The 23,733-nt window shown below is 40.3% G+C and overlaps 1 protein-coding gene across 1 annotated transcript; it reads right to left on the reverse strand.

Annotated features, from left to right (window-relative positions):
• Positions 1-661: 661 nt before the first annotated feature.
• Positions 662-22,915, reverse strand: MBTPS1 (membrane bound transcription factor peptidase, site 1). Its single transcript, XM_083870361.1, has 22 exons — positions 22,728-22,915; positions 21,359-21,616; positions 20,735-20,938; positions 20,254-20,364; positions 18,907-19,016; positions 18,417-18,533; positions 17,385-17,452; positions 16,737-16,839; positions 15,874-16,025; positions 14,888-15,049; positions 14,225-14,369; positions 13,023-13,211; positions 12,296-12,468; positions 11,564-11,679; positions 9,429-9,585; positions 8,543-8,667; positions 8,061-8,138; positions 6,372-6,512; positions 3,902-4,033; positions 3,262-3,388; positions 2,468-2,598; positions 662-1,450 (listed from the first exon to the last, which is right to left on the reverse strand). Exons 1-22 carry the CDS (start codon positions 22,912-22,914, stop codon positions 1,254-1,256), a joined length of 3,183 nt encoding a protein of 1,060 aa, XP_083726487.1. The 5' UTR covers position 22,915; the 3' UTR covers positions 662-1,253.
• Between the last annotated feature and the right edge of the window lie 818 nt (positions 22,916-23,733).

The following is a 23,733-nucleotide window of genomic DNA, read 5'->3' on the forward strand; positions in this document are numbered from 1 at the left end:
CAGGGCTGTCCCTGTCTCCTCTTTCTCCAGCCATGCCCAGAGCTGCCCACAGACTCACCCAGGACTGTTCACCAGTGCACACTGCTTACCTGCCCAGGCTGCCATTCCATTCACAAATACAGGCAGCCACCAGCTCCTGGCTCTGCCTAGGAAAAGGAGCAATCATGAAAGCAGTTGGGAGGGAAAAGCTCACAGCTTCACTACAAAAGAGAGAAGCTATTTCAATTATGGCAACCTTAACTGGCACCATACAAACAGGGGAAACTTGTGCCTGCATCCTTATTTAAGCCAGTGACAATTCACAGGCCTTCAAGCAGGACAAACCAAAGTAGACTGGATTTTCATCTCTGTGACACCACACAGTGCTGTTAGGGGCTACACTCATAACAGTTTTCTGTACAGCTCATTAAGAGATAAGCTCTCTCCTTATCCTGTGCTGCTGAGCTTTGAAGGTTTGCAGAACTTTGTGCTCACTCAGAGCAAGCACTGTTTGTATGACTGCCCAGTTAGTGCTCCAAAGAAAAGTCTGCAACTTGGGATACTGCTGGTAAGGACAAAGATATGGTGGGAAGAGAGGTGACATGAAAATCTTCTCTACCCAACAATTTGCTCTCTATGACTGCAAGTGGAAAGAAGAGCCACTTAGCACACTGTCTTTGCTTCATATAGATAACATATTTATTGAAAAATCTGCTTCACCAACAATGGTGAAATTGTGACCAAAAATTACAAAACGTCATGGTAGTTGGCTTTATAAAAATAAACTGCAGGAGTATGCCTCACTGATTTGTACTGGTCTCTCTCAGTCCCTTCCTCCTTTAATGGTGCACGTTATACTCTTCAGCATAATACCATTCTAGAAAATTGCATTCCATCCAAAAAAATGCACTTGTTTTTCCTTAGCAGAGGTCCTTAAAGTGACTTTTCCCCCGCCCTCCCCAACAATAAATATAGAAAATAGCCTCTAAACAAATAAATTTTAGTTTGGTCAGCTTAAAAAAAAAGGTCCATTTTCCCCCTCTTGGGATATGTAGTGACTAAACAGCCATTTAAACAGTATTCAAGTCTTTGGTGGCTTCAGCTGCTTAAAGCTGCAGTTTTATGTACAGATGATCAACTGAGGTTCTTTTTTCTCTCCAGACACCAAAGACTATGAGATGATGTCAGGTGCACACTGGCTGCACCTCCACTGGGAGCAATCCATTGCCTTGGAAAGCGAGCACTCCAAGGTGATCTTTGGCAAGGCAGAGCTTTCACACAGAAGGTGTCTTTGGTGGGTGAACCTGCTGCATCAGCTGTGGCCGTTTCACGCGCGGTTTCCGTCTCTTTGGCCTGCTCTTCGCTTTGTTGATCTGCACCACAAAGAAGGCCAGGACCACCATGGCACCCAGAAAGGCAAAGACAGGAATGGTCTGGCCCACATCCTGGTTGTACCGGCCCGGCATTATACCTAGAAAGGCAAAGAGGGTTGGAAGGCAGCAGTTACCACGTGAGCCACGATGGCTTTGTGCTGCTAATGCCATCGACCGAAGGGATCTGCCGCTAACTCTTGTTCAAAGCCCAGGCAGCCATTAATCAGATTATATTTCAGACAGGAAGATTAACAGCTGCAGACCGATTAGTGAAAATCAGATGGGATGCTAACGTTACAGAAAAGCACCAGCATTTCCACCTTGACCTATCTGGGCACGTGAAAGCATAGCCCAGATTTCCACTGTAACAACAATCTTCTGTTTTGCATTAGAAGAGAGATGCAGACACTTGACCATAATCTCACTACTAAGTAATTGCTGTAATTCAGATCCTGATGGAACAAGGAAAGTGATTTCATGCTTGCTTGCTTCAGAGACTGCACACAGTGAGGATGAGCTAGAGAAACAAACCCTTCATTTTTACAGGTGTCTCTGGTCTAGCAGCTCACACTGGGAAAAGAGCACATATAAAGCTTTCCATCTGCTTCCAGCTCAGCCTGCAGTGCTAAGCTTGTACAGGAGAGCTGCCCACCTAAAGCTGTTTTGAGTGCTAGACATCATCTGTTAGTAAAACAGCTCACTCAAGGCACCATTCTGACAAACTCTTCTGGACTCTGCTTTTGTGCACTCACAGAAAGAATTTTAATTCTTTCAGTAGTAGGTATGTGGTCACAGCTCCCAAGGACAGGGGCTGCTGCTGACCCATCAGTCTGAACAGCATCCAAACAAACCTCAACTATCAAAATGCACCCACCAAGATCTTCCTCCCAGTATGTCACGCACACTTTCTATTGAATAAACTATTCATATGCAAAAGAAAAAAACTGTTTATCAGACAGCCTTTTATAACACAGTCATACTATGATACGCATGTTTTTTATAACTGAAAATAAACAGTGGCCTCACATATGGCTACACTGTGTTTTGGGGTGTTTTTCAAAGCTTATGCAAAAAGCAAAACCAAAACAGCAACTTTCAAACTTTTCAATATTTACCTCCAGGAATGTCCCACGCTCCACTTTCTCCAGGGGACAATGGTCTCACTTGGGGTCTGTTCTGTCGAAAACTGGGCAGTGCCACTTTATCAAGGTCAATTGACAGTAATTTTTGATGTTTCCAAAGGTTGCTAGAAGAAATTTAAAGACAGAGGTGTCTGTCCACTTACTTCATTAATGCGAGGAACTTCATAGCAATGCATAGAGAAAGTGACAGTACCTACACAACCTAGGCATAACTCACTACTCTGGACCCGAACGATGACCCAACCCTTCTGCAGGTTGCAGGCCTCCAAACTTAAATTCAGATATCACAAGAACACAACCTAGATTAGCAACTATTTACCAGCAACTCCCTTTCTGGCACACAGACTTCCAAAAGTAACCACCAGCAGCCCAGCAAACAAGCAAGGGCTGCTGCCCTTTCCTTCAAGGGACTGACAAATGGCACTAAAGAAGGCAGCACTAGGAGAACTGTCCCAAGAAGATGCTTCAGAAAACTCCAAGGCACATGATGATGGTGGGTTTAATCAAGACTGTTCACTCAAAGCTGGAATCACTCAATCACAAAAGTGACTTGTGAAGTTATTTTTAAAATCCCAGTTTCATAGTGTAGCTATTAGGTGAGTCAGAGTTATTCACTGAAGAGGCATTAAGCATTATTTCCTCTTTGCAATCTGGTATTTTTCTAGGAAAAGGCATTACAGCTGTCCCTTTCAAAAGCAGATAGAACAAGTAATTTTTCAGCTGAACTCAAAAGTGAGACTTCTTGTATAAGAAAGACATATACTAACCTGGGGGCAGTTTCATTCAAAGGCTGTGGTTTGGCCCAGGACAGGTGAGGACAAGCAGGAAGGGATCGGGGTTTAGGGTCTCCCAAATGAGCCTCGAGCACCTTTGAGTATCGATGCAAATGGTTACCTGCAACTCACAGAAGAGACTGGCTTACCCAAACACAGGCAAGATAAAAGTTACCAACGCTGACCCTGAGCTAAACAGTGCTGCTGTAAACCCAGGAGCTGTTTACAGTAACAAGGACTCACAGCTAAATATCAGAATTAACCTAAGGGTACCTTACAAAACAGTAAGAATCTGCACCTACCATACCAGTTATTCCTAGTTTTTCTGGCAGCACATGAGATAAGACTGAATGCTTTATAATGCTCTATAGCAAGTACCTAGAATGCCCCCCCTGCAGAACCAGGCATCTGAATACTCCTACTCTATGAAAAGAACATTTTATTCACTCTAATCACAACTATATCACAACAAAACCCGGCAAAACGTGCTCTCTTCCAGTAAAAGAGCAGAACCTTGCAGAGCTCACAGCAAACCAGCCTTACTGCACATAACTCAAGGGATCTTCCCCAGCCTTCCTGCCTGAGAGTCCCTCAGCTTTGGGCTGTCTGTGCCTGGCCATTGAGGCTGTCTCACCTTCCATGCGCTCGGGGAGGGAGAATCCGGCTCCCGACGGCGGCCGCTGCCGGTTCTCAGAATGGCTGAGGCTGGGCGGCATCACCCCGTAGGACGTGTACTGCAGCAGGGAATCCAGCAGCCAAAAGCAATCTGTGGGTTTCACAGCCCCAAGCCCCAAAACAAGACATGCATTATGCCACGTTTAAAATGGCTTATCTTCCTGCTAAGAAGGCTTTAGTGACATTTAGAATTACAATCCATTTTGCTGGCTCTGGCTTTTCTCCTGAAGTTCCAGGCTCACTTTCAGAAAGGTGCAGCTTTCAACACACACCCCACGTTCCCCTATTACACACAAACACAGCATTAACTGTTCATCTTAAAATATCATCTTTTGTGTACCAAGCCAGGCTCAGCACAACACAAAAAAATAGGTTTTGAACACAGGAATTCCAGGCTGTGCAAGGTCATCCAAGTTTTGACAAAAATCATAAGCTTCTTCAGTAGAAGCAAAGAAAGCTCTGAGTTTCTGGTATAATTTTTACCAGGGAAATGGAAAACCAACTGTTTTTTGAAAAGACAAAATAAATACCTTGCAAAGAAAAGAATGAACAAGGTAGTGTTTACAGTGCAAGGATATGACTCATATGCTTTCTCAAGCTTAAAAAAACAAACAAACAAAGGAGAAACATTCTGGCTACATCCCAGCTAAAGGTACAAGCATAACCTACAGCAGCTGTGGTACAGACCAGGCTGGCAATCAACACCACAATACACATGATCATGGTTTTCCTTTGCACTTCAAAAGCTCATGATCCCTCGCTTTGATTCTCTCCTGAATTATTAGTACCTTAATCCAGAGCTACCCCTAAGGAACAAACATTCCAACTAGTTCACATCACAATTCTAAAGCTTCCCTTTGCAGGAGTAGGACAATGCCTTATCAGCTATTTCCACCACACAGCATTTCTCAGAACTTCTGCCCCTAGGAACAGTTGGCTGGGAAAGGGAGTTAATCTTCATAATCCCAGTGTCCCTTAAACCCTCACCTTTGATTTTTCAAAGAGGTCAAACAGATTTTAAGGATTTATATTCACAAATGTTAGGAATTTTCCTCAGTTAAAGCCACCAATGTCTCTGCAGGAGAAATAGCTCCTGGTTCACAATTTAAAAGCTAATTTTGAGGGATTTCTTTAGAGCATTCCACTCTTTCTTGCTTCATATGTCACACTGAATTTAACATATTAGGGAGGTCACAGAGCATTAATTTCAATTACTTAATTTAAATTTATGTATGTTTTCTTTTGTTATGTGTTTTCAATAACCTGCAGCAAGCACTAAGGCACCAATGTGCAGGTGTTAGGGCAACTCACAGGAAGCAACCCAAAGGCAGATAAGGAAAAATCAGAGAATTCTTTAAAAAACCCAAAATGTATGGTAGAGAAAGAAATGAGCTAGAGATGGAGAGCCCCCTTAGGCAGCAAGTTGATTTAAACTTAAATAAATTAGGCAAGGGATGGATTACATAACGCAGTATTTTAAAATATCAGTGCCAAAAGCTTAAAAAATTACAGAGGCACTTTTCATCACAAAAGGAAAATTCAGTTCTGTTCAGTGGAAATGCAGAAAAAGACTTCACATATTGGATTATCTTCCTCCCCTCAAGCCACAGATCTACCGGCTTGTGCTTTACATGTCATGAGAAACCTAAGCAACCTCTTAAAAATGTGCAAAGTCAGATGAGACAAACTCCTAGAAAAAAGATTTTGTAAGAATCAGCCCTAGTGTGTAGGCAGAGAGCATGGCTCCTCTGGGAGTCACAGAAAACACACACACCCCCTTCACACAACCGCTACCTAGAGTTGCAAACAAATGCTTTGACAACAAATGGAAATTCCTACTTTCTGACACGTTTACACCAGCTGGTTTGTGTCAAAGTAGGATAACCTGAAAATAGTAATACACGACTGAAACACTGAACATTACCATAAATCCCCACAGGAAACATTGGAAAGGCAGGTTGAGGTGCAAACTCAAAAGATAAAACCCACTGTTCTACAGAAAAATTCTGAAGATGTAACTAGGGAAAAAGTTGAAGGATCTCCTAATGGCCTCTTCACAACCTCAGATCAAGAATGTGTAACTGTTAGTGTCTTCTGCAAACAAAAACACCCTAAAAATAATAATAATAAAAAACCCCACAAACCAAACCTCCCTTGCAAAACAGCCCACTCCAAAGCTTGTGGAACCAGAAAACAAACTGTGTGTGGGAAACAGCCCCATTTATCAGAGGGTGATCTAATGTGAGATGCTCTTTTGCTGTAAATGCACCTCACAGCATTTTAGTGGAGCTCTGCAGAACTGAGATTAACCCCCAGGAAGGAATATTTAGACTCCTTAAACCCCATCTGCTTGTGGTGGGGGCTGTAAACCCCCTGAGGGCGAGTGTCAGTGCAGGACAGTGGCTGTCCCTGTGTGGGAGCCCACACACCTTTCTGCCGGTGGCTGTCGTCCAGGCAGTTGGAGTCGCCGTACAGAACTATCCTGCCACCGCCTTCCAAGGGAACTTGGTAAAGCCCCAAGATAGGGACGTTCTCAATTACAGCAGTCTCCTGTTTTAAAACTTCAAGACCTAAAGAAAAGCACAAATAAATTTCATAGCCTGCAGAGCGTAAATATTAATCTACTCATGAAACAACACAACCTACATTTCCATCTGACAAATACAACAATGCCTCACACCATGTCATACATTATTGCAAGAAGTTTTCAAACCCCCCATGATATTATGATGAAAATGAAACTGCTCCAAGACCCTGATTGTAAAGTTTCCTACTGATAATATTTTTTTTTTCTTTCTTTGGTGGAGAAAAAGAAAAGGCCTCACAACCTAGATTATCTTCAACAACCCTGAATAAAAAAATTCTAGTATCTCCAGCAAAAGGTTTAAAATCAAAATGTTCTGCTTTTTATGCTGTTTACATCCTTCTGCAGAATTCTACAGAAAGCTGGTTTTAGGTTAAAGGTTCCCTACCTTTCTTTCTTAAAATTATACCCATTAGAAAAAATAGAGACAAATTTCATATTTGTATTTAAAATTTATCCCCTTTACTTGAGACACTGTTTAGACAGCAGAAGCAAACCAGAGAGCTTTTCTGCCTCAGGAATTGCAATGAAAAGGATTCAACAGAAAAAGCAGGTCTAGCAGGCTACTTGTCAAATTGACACTCTGTTTTTCTCTCTCTCACAAAAGGAAATACATAAGTCATTGGCATACAGGGATATTGTCTTTCCTCCAAAAGGCTACACTGATGAGTTCTACTGTTCCAGAAAGTTTCTCCACTAGGTAATCACCTCTGCTGCACATCCTAAGTCAAAAATACAATGAACTCACTGATCTTCTCTGGCAGTTGCTGAGTTGTATCAGAAGCACTGCATGTACTACTGCTCTCACACTCAAACACTCTACACCCATCTGCACAAACCTGACCTGCAACACCCTAAGAGTTCTGGTCATTTGCTCCTGCACAGCACTTCCTAAAAGCTCATCAAATACAAGATTTATTTTTTAAACTGCCTGCTGCCATTACAGTTCTGAATTACCCTCTCTCAAATGAAAAGATATTATGATAAAAGAGAATGGAAACACATAGAGAACAGAGCACTCAATCTGAGACCACAGCCATCCTGTATGCATAAAATTTTCCCTTATAAGAGTTTCTCTGGTGACATTTTGTCTACTAAAATTTTTCTTATTTATATCCTTAGATCACCACAGCTACCACAACACTCATGCTAAATATGGCAATGATCAGGGGATATATTTCAGTAGCATTTGAAATTTCTGAGAAATGTGAACAAGTAACACAATTACAGCACAATTCCTCCCCTTCCAGAGACACATGTACATGCAGATGTGTTTCCACACAGAAATCACAACACAGGGCTGCATGTAACACTTGGATATTGTATTGTTTAATAATTGTATACAGTCACACTGCAGCTGCCTGTTAGGCATCAGCTACATGTTCTAGGCAAAATGAGAAAATGTAAAAATACAAACCTTGTCAATGTGATTTTGCATTTATTATTTTTAGACCTTTAGACTTTCTAACTTTGCTTGTGCACTGACCCTGAAGTTCTGCTCAAAACACAGAGAAAAGGACCAGGGAGCTCATACCTTGATCCTTGAAAGTCTGTGCGATGACGATGCCATCTTCCGGGAACTTTGCAATACTGCACCCTGACGCGTAATTCACTGGAAAACATCACAAAACTCCCGTTTAGACCAAAAATGACACTCCCTCCCTTCCCTACCCAACAAGCCCAGGAAAAAACGTTCCCAGGAACACTGCACTGAATTTGTACATTTTGACCAGTGTGTGTGTTTGCAGAGAATGCACTGCTAAGCACAGCTTTCACAGGGTCACCTTTACACACTTTCCAAATCTTTAAATTTAGGAGGTTTTTTTGAACTGAAAAGCTAAATCAAATACCATGAAAAAGTCTACAAAGGAAGAAATAATTTAAGAAATCATTTACGAGACTCTTTTCACTGAATCTGAGTGGTTCCCTTGACTCTTGCTCAACCTCAAACTTGCAGAAAACCATTTTCCAAACATCCCACTGTAACCAAGGTAGACAATGGACTCCAGTACTCACTTTCATGGCTTGCCATGGTAAAATCTCCTTCATACAGCCCATCACTAAAGGCCATATTCCAGACAGAAAGCAGATCATTGAGAGCTGGGATATTAGCACCTCCAGTATCAGGCATCCACCACTGCCTGTAAAAATTACAGTGCAACACTGTTTATTAGTATACAGAATATATCCCTAGAGCTTGGGTAACAGAAAGTCACTCCTGCATACAGACTTTTCCAAAGCCATTTAAATAATGAACTACATCTTAAAGCTTTTTGTAACTCCATGGGCATCTGAGCAGCTGTCTCTGACAACACTGCTTTTGAGTTAAGTTAAATAATACTGATGTAAAGTTCTCAGCGCATTTCAGCTGCATGAAAAACTTCAATTTACTAGAAAGAAATTCAGTTTTATGCTCATTGTTTGGCTAAGCTGAGGTAGAAATTACTGTCATGTCTTGCTTCTCATTTTTATAATGAAGCAAAATGTCATGCGTTTTTTCTTTATATGCAATATAAACATGCAATAATGCCAGTAACAGGTACATGACCTGGTGATACTTTTGCAATGTACATTTTCTTTCTATTCTGCTCCTATAAAGTAAAAACAAGTCCATTTTTATTTGTTGGTCTCGTCTCCAATTTCTTATTTCTTTTCATTGTAAATGTTTTTCTTGGCATTAAAAGTTGAACAGAGTACCAAAGAGGCCTCCACAATCAGGGTAAAATGGGTAGCTATGCTCCTTAAGCTGTAGCCTAAGGTCAGTTCCGCTACTTCAGGGGGCACCTTCTTACAGGTAACATCCATGTGCTGAAGTACAGTGCATCAGATCTGGGATTTTTACGGTAATATGTACAATTCTGTGGCATTTTATTTCCCAAAGCACTTGGAAATAAGTCAGTACCTTGTGTTTTCATCGTAAAACTTGACTTTTCTCATCACAGATGTGTTGTACCAGTCACTAAAGACTATCAGTGAAAGTCCATTATCAACATCCCTCCTTAACTTGGTGATCTCTTCAGGGAAATACTCTTCCTCACTGTCCACCATCAGTAAAGTCCCTGTGTGTAAAAGCAGAAAACAGGAGTTCTCCAGACTGTCATGGTAGTGGTAACATCATGTTACCATGATGTAACCATGAGTCATGTCAGTGGTAACATCACACAACCCACACAGAAGCCAACACTAGTGCACATTTTCACTTATCTGGTCCATGTGTCCTGCTCTGGCAGCTCATCTAATGAAGTCATATTTAAGGATGGCAAATATAAGACAAATGTATCCCAAAATTAGTTTGGCAGCACAGAAGTTTTTAGGGTGTTACTTATGACTCTGCTTGTGTGGTCTCAAGAACTGAATGCCCACATGTGTCAGCTGTGTGTTTTGCAGTCTGTTGTCACGCAAATGCTCCATAAACTGAGCCAAACTGTGGCACAGCTGGACACTGAGAGGATTCACTAGCCATCCAAACTGGAGTGGCAATGCAGATGCAGCCTGGTCAGGAGGCTTTTCACTGCTCCAGCTCTATCAGTACTCCCCTCACTGCTGCAGCCTGGCAGCCGGGTAGTGAGCAATTACTCTGAAATGTGGTTTGAGTCACTCCTAGAAAACTACAGCTGCATTCTGGTAGGCTTGATTGAAGTGCCACTGCCACTTTCATAAAACCCTCTCCCACTCCTGTTAACAAGCAAGCAAAGTCTTCTCTGCATCACCGAAAAAACATAACCAGAAAAATATACTTTTGTTCCCTGAAAATACACTTATGCGTTTAGGCCTCTTCTAAATACCAAGCCCTTTTGCTTCTTCTCTTTGTGATCACTCAGAGAGGTGGTGAAATTTCCATCCTCAGAGACAATACAAATCTTGACAGGATGATACCCTGAGAAATCTGAAAAGCCACTGTGAGCCCCATGTCTCACAGTTCCTTGAAACCAAGCCAATTCCACAAGTCCAGGCAGTCTGCATTTGGAAAGCCTTCTGATAAAGATCCTGTAGCAATGGGACAGAGTGCACCCTCACCAAGTGTGAGAACAATACAAGGTAGGGACAAGTGGAAGATGGACCACAGATCATTGAGTTTTATTCCCATCACTTCTTCCTAAGGAAATTCTGAAATCCCAACAAACAACAAACAAATGAGGTACAACACAATGGTGAACGAGAGGAGAGAGAAATCCCCTAATGCTGCTCTCTATCGATTATAAAACTAGTGATCCCAGAAGAGAGAAACAGTATTCTATTTTGCTACTTTTTTAAGGGCTAACATTTATGTATCCATGTGTGCATCCACTGAACACTAAAAGCAGTGGTGAGAAATTTACTGAAGAACCCAGATAAACAAAAGACTACTACTGGCAACAATTCCAGAACTGGCAAACTCAGGAGAATGCACCCTCACCTTACAGTGCACTGGAAAACACTCCAGCCCAAAAAAGAAGAGGGCTTTTGGAGCATGCCATGGTTAAACAAGGGGCATATGGGAGCAGAAAAGAGAACAGACAGCTTGCTCTGTCCCCTGCCTGGCCAACCTATCCAATTTCCTTCCTGATGAACACAGAAACAAACTACATTTTGCTTTGCTATCACATACAGTTGCATGAACACTTTACCCACTCTTTTATCTAATCAAAGATCACTAAAGATAAAAAGAACCAGGATGGACACCTTTGATTTTAGTCTGTTAAACAGGCTTCATTTTTACTGTGCCAAAACCCTTTGGCAAATACACTTCTGCCTTTGTGGGACTGAATACTGAAGGGCTTTTAACCCACCTCAGAGGCTGGATTTTCCTCTCTTTTTCTCATGGTAAGGACAGAGAACTGCACTCATTCTACTAAACTCCCAAGCAAGCTTCTCCAGCAATAGTCCACACAATTAAATATCAGCACATAAGTAATAAATACTCCCAATGCCAAAATATTTTTCTACTACCACTAGAATTTTTATTTGTACCCTCAAAACATTTTTGGTCTTCCAACAAAAGGTCATTTCAGGGAAAAGTTAACAGTATGGAGAACAAGGCAATTAAGTCATGCTTACCATACTGACTTGCATCAAAACATGTAAACGGGGAACCGAGAACCTCAACAAAGTACCCCATGCTCCTGAGGTGCTGGTACATGTCCCTGAAGTTTGTGTGGATGTGGTCACCATTCCTTAGAAAGAGAAGAGTGTTGAAGACATTTAGATCTGGCATGTAGAAACCTGATTTCCACCTGTTTGATTTTCTGAAATCCTGTCCACCTGCCACCTCTGCATACTCCAAAAAGCTTTCCAAAAGCTTGTGTCCTGGTCACTGACCCAATTAATCCTCACTGAGATACTGCTGCATGATTTTTCCCATGGATACTTCCCTGCTCCATCTATGAAAGGTCAGCAAAGTCTTTCCCTGCTCTGAAGACAATCTCCCTTAAGAGACAATGGGTCTCGTCTTTTAAATTGTCAAGTTTGTTTGATAAGTGAATGCTGAAGCATTTAATAAAGTGTCCCCTTTAACCACCTGTGAGAAATTAGTTTAGAATAGAAAAGCCATAATCTCAGTATCCTAAACGAGCATTTTAAAAGCTTTTCATTTCATGTGAATAAAAGCACAGGGCTCAAAAAACAATCCTGCACCAAAAGCATGGAGTCCAAGTGCTTTCATGGATTTCTTACAGAAGATAATCCCATGCCCCTCTGAAAAAGGCCAGAACTACAGGATTCATTTAAGTTATCCCACATCATTAACACACAATCGAGAAATACTGATTTAATAGAACCTGAGATAAATACCAATCTAACGGATCGTTCTTCATCCTCAAATTATCCCTGGGGAAGTATCCTGGTGGATAACGGAGGTTATGATATTGATCCCAAAGGACTCTCTTACTACGAGGTGGAGTAGGAATAATCTTCACTTTTATTGGAAGCTTCACCGTTGAAGTCTGCTCTGCACCATTCTTAGACTGAAGGACAGAACAAACTACAGTGAAATCCTTTCTCCCCACAGAAATCAGTTAACCATGGATTGTAACAAAAAACTGTAGCTACCAAATCCACTTTTTGTCACTGGTACCAGAGACAAAGAGATTACTTTTACCCTAAATTGCTGCAGTATCTTTTTCTGTATTCAACAGTTTATAATTATGCTGAGAATGTGAAACACTTAATATACAACTGTGATCTGGTTCAATTGTTCAAAACCTTAAAAGTTTCTTAGGAACAATTAAGCATGGTTCTAGAAGAAACATATTTAGGCAACCCTCTTCAAAATACATTACTTAAAATCCACAATAAAGAAATGAAATATGATGTTGGTCACAAAGAGAGGCTTCCTGATTCTAAATTATATGCAATTTGCTCTTAATTATAAAGAACATTATTTGTACTCTTTTTTCCTGACCCAAATATAACATACGCTTCAAATGACAGGGCTAGAGCCAACCCTTAAAACCAAAGTATATCAGAAATCAGTTTTGATAACTCTTCACCCAGAAAATCCAAAACGCACAAAACTTACTTCATTTTCTGCAGGGGATGATACAGTGATCATAACATGACCCTGAGCAATGCCTTCCCAAGATGCTGCTTTCTTTGCTACAGAGATGGAAATGGCCAAGTACCCAGACCAAGGCCACAGGACGGGGGAATAGGAGAAAGCCACTTCGATGTTATCCCCGTTTTGGGGGAGATAGGGCTGCCAGTCTGGCTGTGAAATGAACAATACACAACATTGGTAACACAGTATTTGCAATCACTGCTTTCTGCACACATAGCCCTTCTCCTCTGCATGAAGGAGCAAACAGTAGCTCTTCTGAAGATCGTATCAGATTTAAAAATTCCCTCCAAGCCCATAAGTTTGGTGGTGTGTCAGTGAATCAACCCAATCATGACAGCCTTCAATGACCCAGACCTGAGGCTTTTCAGAGACAGGACTGTGAGAAGCTGCCCAAGTGAACCTGCTTTAACATTCTGAGATCATGTGCAAAAATTTATTGATGAGAACACAAGATTTTCCTTTGATACAGGCCAATTACATCAGCTGTTTATTACCATAAGCTACTTGGGTAAGAGCTTCAATGCCCTTTAATGTAAGCTTGAATCTAAAACAGACCTCAGGAGTCACACTAAAATGTTGAAATTAGACTCATTTACATTAGATAGAGTTACAGGACAGGTGTCTTTTTAACTTGTATCAATTCTCAAATCTATTCTATATTTAAACATACTTAATTAAAAGCTTCCCAAGCCAACCAACATACTAAACATCCCTGGTGTGAAAGAATAGGCTTGGCAGCTGAGCCTGGTTAAACTGATATATTCAGGGCACTCTGACCCATGGAAAAGGCTTAATTTAGTGTCAAGATCCTTTTCTGACATCATTTATGTTCCAGGATGAAAAAAAAAAAAAATAAAGAAGTTCTGTCCAGAAGATTTTAAATGCTATTAGAAAATACAAAGAAATCTCTAAGTACATTTTAATTCAAACTGGTTTTGCAAAGATAAAATGTTACACACCCTGAAATCAAAGCATTGCTTGAAAACTAGTAGACAGCTCGTGTTGACAAATCCTCCAGTGTGGGTGCACCCTTTAATGAAACACTTTGCATCTCTTGCCCCCAGCAGTGAGGTTTGTTCTATGAAATTCATAGGTAAAGTAGTATTTTCTGGGAAGGTTTTAGCACATTACCAGTCAAAATTTGGAACAATGTTAATACTTACCTTGTCTACAATTCTCCCAGTGACTCCCATGCCATTAAGGATAGTAACATTAACAATAGTTGGCATCCCTCCATAATATATGGGCTGAGAACAATAGGGCCACATGTAGGGACATTCAGTCAAGTCAATATAGCTTGGACTCAAACTAGAGCAGGACAGAGGAGAGAAAATTTAAAGAGGAAAAAATTAATAACAAACAGAAGAACGCGCCACCACTACATATAACTAAGAAAAAGTTTCAGATAAACCATGCCAGTCATAGTTTACCAAGCTCTCACCATACTTCCCAAATATGCTCCAAAATCTTCCTCCCTTCGTTTTTTTTTAAGCTTTGTGAAAAGATTTTCACACACGAAAAAGGAAACAGTACAGGGAGAAGGTCCTTATTTTTAAAAGTTAAAATTTAAGTACTTTTCCACTGTGTTCTTACATTAGTCCTAACATCTAAGGCTATAAGAGGAAAGGATCATCCCCTACACTGCTGTGTGACTTTTCATCCATTCTCTGGTCAAAATTCATGCTTGAGATTACGCAAGATCTGTGCAAGTCCCCACTGTTGCACAAGCACAGATTGCTCAATTGAGCTACACATGCACCACCTGTTTTCTTCAACAAAAGAGCAAATTGTATTGTACCACTGATTAATTAAGGATTAAAATTAACCTGGCTTGTGGTTTATAGCTGTTGAGGATCTGATAAGCTCTTAGAAGATCCAGTTTGCCATGTCCTTGTTCAAACATGTTGACTCCAGGAAGTCTCCGTGCTGATGCAATAAGGGCCTGCTTCATACTTGCTGGATTCACCATTTCGCGCTTCTGAACTGTGCTGGAACAGGAAAAAACAGACCACAAAAATCAGTTAGCTGTAACATTCTCTGTTCATATTTGTCTATTATCGCTTGACTTCTCATGATACAAATCTAGAAGAGAGACAAGTTTCTGATGTATTTCTCTTAAAAACTAATAGTACATGAATTTTTCTCCTTACAATGTGCTCCAGGACCAGCAGTCATTACAATCAGGGCAGTATCTTTATATGCTAAATAAAATATCTGTCTTCCAAGGGGGAAAAATACCTCTGTTTTTCAAACTAAAGTGTAGCATTTTTTGGAGGAAATATGACGATGAATTTGAATTTTTTGCATGTTTGTCAAATAAAGGTTTGTCTCATCCATATGGAGTAGCTATGGCAAACACAGGGTATGGACTTGCAGTTCCCATTTTCAAATTCTTCAGTGTGCAACAGCTGACCTATGCAACAGGCCATAAAACCATGTATCCTATAAAATTTACAAGTACATAGATAGTTACCTACTAAAGGTGCCTACTTTGAGCAGCTGCTCTTTTACAACAGTTGAGAGAAGCAAAGCAATTCCAAATGATTAAAAAATGTGACAAAACTGTCTCACAGTACTGCTATCCCTAACTATATTCTCAAAGACCTAACTATTATTCAAAACAGTTCTCAAGTTATTTTATGAAGCACAGAGGTAGCCAGATAAGGCAACGTCTCGAGCAGAACAACAGTGATTTAATTCTCCAAGTTTTCCTATATCTAAACACAATTTAGTTTTATTTGATGGATTCCTTCATAGAGAATTTTATGACCTTCCTGAATGATCTTTCTGGAGATTCTTATTTAAGACTTACCTCACTAAGAGAGTGACAGCACCTGCCACCACAGGAGATGCCACACTTGTCCCAGAGAGGGAGCGGCATCCACCTTTCATACCAGACCCTCTCACTCCAGAGCCGTAAGTAACAATATCAGGCTTCACTCTGCCATAACCTCCAGGCAGCTCCTGTGAAAGAAAACAAATGGATTATTGCCCTCGTGTAAAATGAACACTGATGGCTTCATTTGGGCATTTAAATTAACTGCAGGTCATTCAGAAGTAAAATTAGCAACCAAATTATCTGAGGTTCAGCATCACAAAATAGCAAACTAAGCCAAAGAAAAACTCAAGCTGTTTAGGACAAGTTCCCAAGTTTTCAAGGTTACTGCTGATCAGCATTTCTGCTAAGCAGGAAACCACTGACAAAATGAGAACCACACTGCTACTGGCTACACAAACAGAAACATGTGACAGACCCCTTGATCAAAATCACTGTGCAAGCTCATCTGATATCCTAAGTGCAGCAACCACCACTCAGCTCCACAGGCAAGTAAGTGCAATTTTACATGTAGCACCTAGGAATCCTAGGATTTTAAAACTGAAGGACAAGAGCAGGCCTTCATGTTTGCAGATTTAACCACACAGACAAGTCTTTGCTATCAAACAAAAGGAAGTAGATGTTTTATAAATTCATCAAAAATGTCAGTAGTAATCAGGACTAACAACAAGAAACCCTGAAAAGAACATTAGGCTTCTTGCTTAAAAACTTACAATTTCTAACTATTCTGATCTCTTTTCTCCAACACACATCTACATAGGATTGCCCATTTAGAAAAGGTCCTTCCAAGGCCCTTATTTTGGCTGCAAATGTGAGTGGCCACCATGAAAATATCTTACCCAAGTGGTCATTCCCCTAGATGAAAAGCGAGCTATATTATCTTCAAAGTCAATGCCACCTACTCCAATCACATCCATCTGGTCAGCAGGGTTATTGAGAGTCCTAGAATAAGTTGGGAGACAGGAATAAAAAAAAATTAATACCCAAAATACCAAGATACAGTCATAAGTTTATGCTGGTAACAGAAGTGCTGCCATCAGATTTTTGTCACATACTTCACAGGTGACAGCAACTTATCAGGCTGTTACTAACTCAGTAACTATCAAACTATACACCTTAAAGACAAAACAAAATCTATTTTTAGGCATTTATTTTAGAAATACACCACAAATTGTTCTGGGTTGATCCCTTCTATATTCCTTAAGTCCAAGATCAGTACCCAAAGCTGTCTGTTCACACCAACAGGGAAACGTTAGCTGGAAACACTGCCGTTCTTCTTCTGCTGACTTTCCAGTGTTTCAAAGAAAAACATTTAGTTAAGTACTTCACAAAATGCAAGTAATAAGGACAGGGAAAAGAGTTTAACTTGAGTCACTTTCTAAGATTAGAGGAAAAAAAGGAGAGAAAACTTCCTGACCAAGCACAACTACTTCCAAACCCACATAACAACACGGTTGGTTCCCTTTGAAGCGGTTGCTGACACTCACCCATATAAAGGGCCGTCGTTGCCAATAGCAGAGACCATGATGACATTGTTGGCAGTCAGCTCCCAAACCTACAAAAAACAATGTTTACAATAAGGCTCTGCCATCAAAAAAGACACTTTTCTAACAGACATAACCTCTTTCTGAGCCTTACAAGATACATCTCCCTGTATATCCAGTATTAAGCTCTGAACTTTCTTAAGATGATTTGAGCAATAACCCAGCCTTGACAGCAACACTGCTGACAGAATCTTCTTACACCAAAGGTAAAACCCTTATCTGTAACCAAGCACTGCAGATGACAAAGTCAAGCCGTTATTATGAATCCCCTCCAGTAGAGCTATAGGGAGTACAGTGAAGTCACTGTCAAACTAAATTTCAATGTAGGTTATCATAAAAAAAAAAAAACACAAAAAAACAAGGAAGAATTTATATGCTTCAAACCTCTTAACTGGCCTTTAAAAAGAATGACTATATCCTTTAGTTGAAAAGTGAATTAATTTACTTAACACTTTTGAAGGCCATGCCAAAAATTCAGGGAACTATGACATTTACAAAGATAAAAACCTAATTCCATCTTAACCTGAACCAAATCTCTTGGCCCACAGCTGAAACAACCACCTGAACTTTTTACCTGTTTGTTCTTAAATTCACTAAAACTATGCCATAAATACTTTCTTACCATGAAATAAATTAACCATGCAGAGATTTAAAAAAAGCCCCAAGAGCGGATTTCAGTTAAGTGTCTCCTATTAAAGGTCCTTTTAGTTGTCTGCTTGGGACTAATTTTCTAGCAGATTATCAAGCATTTTGTTAAAGGGTATTTTCCATAATTCTGAACATCTGGGTTGTGCTTGGGGTTTTTAAACTTATTCCTTATATATATTCCTAAAAGCCTGTATACTGCCCAAAATTTGTCACACAAATGAAACACAGAAACTATCAGCAGCACCAGACACAAACAAGGAGCTCTGCAAGTCCAGCATTTGTGCGAGAGATACAAACATTTTGCCTACTTCATTTCCTCATACTAACTTTGTCAACAAATGGATGATCCATGAAGTCTGGCCCACCAATACTCAGATTCAGTACATCTATCTTCTTTAAAATTGCATAATTAAAAGCATCCAGAAACCAAGATGTGTATGAGACCTATGTAAGAAAGAGGGGAAAAAGTTACCATTTAAAAAATCCAGTGATTTCATGACAATATAGACTTTAGATAGAGAGGAAAAACAACACCAAAATAAAGCACAAAAGTGACAATGGTCTTAAATTTCTAGCACTCAGTTCACTTGAGTAAATGCTCCGTTATACATGTAAGACTTCCATATACTACTTCTGAGAATATACCAGATTTGGAAACTCACAGAAGTCTTGTAGTAAGTCTCTTATAAATAGAAAGCTGTATCCTTTCCACTTATCAATGTCTACATTTACAGGTGTATGCAATACTCCCACAGGAAAGGATTATTGCAGCATTAACCTGGAAAGGCAGGAATTCAAACACATGTAAAACAGCTACCTGATTATTGGTGAACACTCTGAAAATGTGCAGTTCAGCATTTGGAGCAAATCCCTGGCATTCCCTCATGCTGGCTATCACACCTGCTACAAAAGTCCCATGGCCTAAACCTATCAGCATGAGAAAGAAACAAAATAAGACATTAGAAGGCAAACTATTTCATTACCAAAAATTTTTACCGATGAACATCACCTATAGCAAAAATCACATAAATGTAACAGACTTTACAACAAACCACAATTGCTGGGTTCAGTCCCAGCCTTTTTGAACCATATTTGGCCATCAGGTTCAGTGGGGACAGAATTTGCAGCATGCTGTAGCCAGACAACCAGCTATGTAAAACTTGTGTGATTCATTCTCCAAGTCCATCCACTCCTGATTGCTACCAATGAAATCATGACAAAAACCAGCATTTTGGAAAATGCAGCTCATTTCAAGGTCAATATATTTTAATGCAGACTTCTTAGAGGATTTTTATCCTGAGTCTGCAATAACCAAATTTTGTTAAGCATGAGCAAGGAGACAAGAAAACACTTTTTTCTCCTCTCCTCAAAAAATACTTTAGCTTTTGCTTTATTGGACTGCCCACATTGTATTTTTGTACTGAAAATCTGCCTGTCCAACAACCCTCTGGGCACAGAACTTACAGAAAGAGCTATCCAAAAGCAGGTGCTGCAATGTAAAGTAATTTCTATGTAAACAAAACTATGGAGGTGCACACAAAACTGAGCAATACAAACATCTACCTTGAACTCTAGGGATATTCAATGGCCAACTGGCTCACTGACCCAAACTGCATGAAGTTAATAATCTGTGAAAGGTCAGGGCAAATCAGGGTCAAGATATGAAAAAGGAACACAAACATAGTGCAGAAAATAAAAGGTTCTGTTATATAGCATAGAAAAACTTTACAGGAAGGTGCCAAACTCTGATCGGTATAGGACTGCACAGCAAGAAAGGAAAATGTTGTCCCTCAGCAGCATGGAAATATGTACCACTATGAAACAGCAACAGGAAAAGGAGTAGGAAAGAAAACACCTTTGTTGGGTTTACTCTAACTGCCACCTTCTCTGACAACATATTCACAGGTGCACAGTAACTTTTTGCCCTGACATTTTTCAACAGCTATTATGAAGGGTCACATATGACTCCAAGGAGATTTATGCAGGACCCTTTTGAAACCTTAATACTCCCTGCTGAACTTGGTATGAGTACAAAGTGCTTGGGACACTGCAAAATGAAGCTTTAAATATCAAGACGCACAGTTTGAACAGATGTTAGCAACACAGCAGCAAGCACAAAACACACCAGTGTCAGGAATAGCTGGAAAACTGCATAGTAACTCACCATCATCCAAGGTTCTCTCATTAGTCCAGTTGGTTCTCTCCTTTACGTTTTTGAAATGTGGATGTTTCTCACTCAGACCAGTGTCAAACACTGCTACTCTCACACCAGCACCTATTAAGAGAAAACCATTGCTTTTTCTGATTCAGCTCCACAGAAAATCTGTTCTATCAAGTTAAAAGAGATCTCTTGTTTAATGTAGCAAGCAATTTACAATCTGAGTCAGCTATAGATAATAAATAAACTCATACTGCAACTCAGAAATTCAGTCAAAGATCATAAACATGACCAGCTTCCCCTAAAGCACACTCATACAAACAAGCACTCCATAAATATACAACACATTCCAAACCAAATTATTTCTCAACCTTTACAACCTGGCAGCCAGTGAGAGGTTAACACACCCGAGTCAATTAGCCTCTCCTTACACCTCACTTGTTTTTCCAAGAAGATTACTGTTCTGAGGCAACAAGCAAAAGCATACCTGTGTAACCCATCTGCCAGAGGACATCTGCCTGCAGGGTCTGAGCGACCTGGCGGGGGATGGCTCTGAGCAGGCGCCTGCTGGAGTGTCGGCCCGTGGCGTGCCAGAAGCCAGACCCCAGAGACAGGCTGGCTCTCCTCAAGGGCCGGGACGACTGCCACTTCTGAGTCCACCTGGTTTCATTGCACTGCACCACTGGATCAGCTAGGCAAAGTTTGGAAGAAGAAAATTAAAACCAGCATGAGGAAAACTGTAATAGAATTGATTCTTATGCAAACTTAAGATGTCAAACTGTTACAACAAAAGTTTTAGATTATTGAGGATGGATTTTTTTTCCTAATCAAAATCAGTAAAAACTGCTGGTTTACCAATTACAGATACAGAGGTCCCTATTCTCAGGTAACTGACTGCAGTAAAAGAAATGTTTCTATGTTCTGAGTGGAAATACAGCATGCTTAAGCAAACACATGACAAGACTCTTATAATTTTATAACCAAAAGAAATTTCTGGTAATTAAAGAAAAACTGCAGAGTGCTTCTCATCAGTGTAATGCTAAGCTGATGGTCTGAAATAAGAACACTCTTCCAAAGCAGAGCTCATGCAGCCACACAGAAAATAACTTACACTCGGAATACTTGAGTGAACGAAAGACCTTTCTCTGAGGTGTCACACGCTTGATGTTGGGATGATCTTCCAGTGTGAGGACTCCATCCTTCTGCTTCTCGTTGATCTGAATGACCTCAAAATCGCTCGGGTAGTCACTGGCCGGGTTGTTGCGAGGTACAATCCTCCAGTTCTCGATATCACTACTTTTTAGAGCACTTGAAATAAATTTACTGCGAGCTTTAGCTGTGAAGTATCCATTAAAAGCCACAATATACTCTGGAACAAGAGCATAACTTTATCAGAACTGGTGTTTAAGCAGCTTATGCAAGAATTCACATTGCAAAGTCTCAATTTCTTTTTTCTTTACTCAGAAAAGAAAATCGCAGTTCGAGGCTCTTTTTTGTTACTTTTACAAGTTTGTGATTTATTTCTGCACTGTGTAAAGGGGTGGGGGGTGTTGCATCAGGAAACATAAAAAATATGACAAAAGCCTTTGAAAGGAAGGTAGAATTGTAAATATCAAGGACAGGCAAAATGACATGAGAAGAGCAGGGGTGAGGGAACATTCATTGTTACAAACTGATCTGCCAATTCGGTGCTTCTTGACAGGTATGGTTTAAAGACTCTATACAGTACTGAGCTTTAGTGCCAACTACTGACACCAACTATGACAAGCTCAGAAAACAAAGTTGGACTCAAGAGTCCAGCCCTTGATCTGCACCAGTGACTTGCCAGTAGGCTCAGCCCAGCTCACACCACCACATTCACTGTGTTAAGGCTGTGGCCAGCCATGCACAGGAATGTCACTTCTGCCACCCTCCTGCAGGTACCCAGGCACAGCTTCACTGCAGGAATATTACAGGTTCCTAAGACAACACAGGGATGCAGGGTCAAAGTGTCCTACTGCAACCCTCTGCCATCCCAGCAGCCGCAGCTGCCTCACTCTGCCTTTCATCTGCTCCCTTCACTATTATCTGTCATCTTTCCATGCAAGTATCACTTCCAAACTTTTTCTTCAACCAATCCCCAGAGACTTCTTGCTATTCTCTCCCCTTTCAGGCCCATCTGTGTGGTTACATTTCATAAAAGAGCTTTAAGTATACCACCAACCAGGTCAAAACAAACAGCTACTAAACACACCACACTTGCCCACCTGAGCCTTCACACTCCATTTTCACTTTTAAAATCCTCTGGATTTCCCTCTCCCTTCTCTTGTTGGAACACTGTCTCCAGCTAAACAAAGAACCTTCGAAAAAGTGCTCCTCTTTTTGAATATAGAGAATTTAGCAGATGACTGGAGTGTTACAATTGCACTAACACCACAAATCAGTAACATATACATGAACATGACATAATTATTTTTTTTAACTGCTTAACTCCTTATTACCATGCTCCACGACTGTTGAAGTGAACTCCACTTTCAAAGTAAGACGAGAACATCCAGCACATCCGTGAGCCTCGTGAGAGGAATTCCCTACTCTGGTACCAAAGTGTTTTTTGCCACAGAGTAAAATAACAAACAGAACAAGCCAGATGTTTGCAAACTTCATGGTCATAGAAGAAAATGGTTTCATTCCAAAAATTCCATATATTCAAATCACAATTTTCTCCTTTATAAACTAGTTCATTTTTGTTTCAGTAAACGTTGCTTTCACTGTGCTGATCAACTGGATATTCTGAAAGCTGGATCCAAAATAAGTAGAGATTTCATGGTCTTTTCAGGTCAAGCCTAGCAAACAGGCTCATTTCTTTCTCCTCTTCTTCTCCATTTTGCATTAAATGATTCAGTCACTCAGGATGTGGCAGCTGAGTCCTGTACTCCATTTTTGATGGCAAAGTTAACTCCCTAGAAGAATTAGCAAAGTTGATTGCAAGCCAACCTGTAAGGCAGGGCAATACAGAAAATATTTAGATGCATGAATAGGAATAAGAATTTGTGCAACTGTATAGTCTGAAAATCACAAAAAAAAAAATCTTTGGTAGTTTGTTTAAGAAACAGTATTCCTCACATTTCATTTACAATTTTTCACCAACATTCAAGTTTTTCCCTTATTTAGACCATAGCACATGAGAAATACTCAGGTATTAACTCGACAAGAGAACAGGCAACAACGATCACCAAACTCAACCACACTTTTTGTACATGGAGCAAAGAGCTAAAAAAAGACATGCAGTCCCATGGCAGAGAAAAAGTGCAAAATAAAATACCAACATGGTTAAAGTACCCATGGAAACTTTAAAAAGCATGCTTTTTTCCAACCAGAAACATGGCAAATAGAAATAATGCACAGAACTTCATTTTACACAAGGCAAACCAGATTCAAACTCTTTGCCAAAGCCAGTAAAGACAAGAGATGCCAGAAGAGACAAAGCTGCAGTGACTGTGCTTGAAA

The sequence above is a fragment of the Zosterops lateralis genome, assembly GCF_965231275.1.
Source record: "Zosterops lateralis genome assembly, chromosome: 12".
Lineage (NCBI taxonomy): Eukaryota > Metazoa > Chordata > Aves > Passeriformes > Zosteropidae > Zosterops > Zosterops lateralis.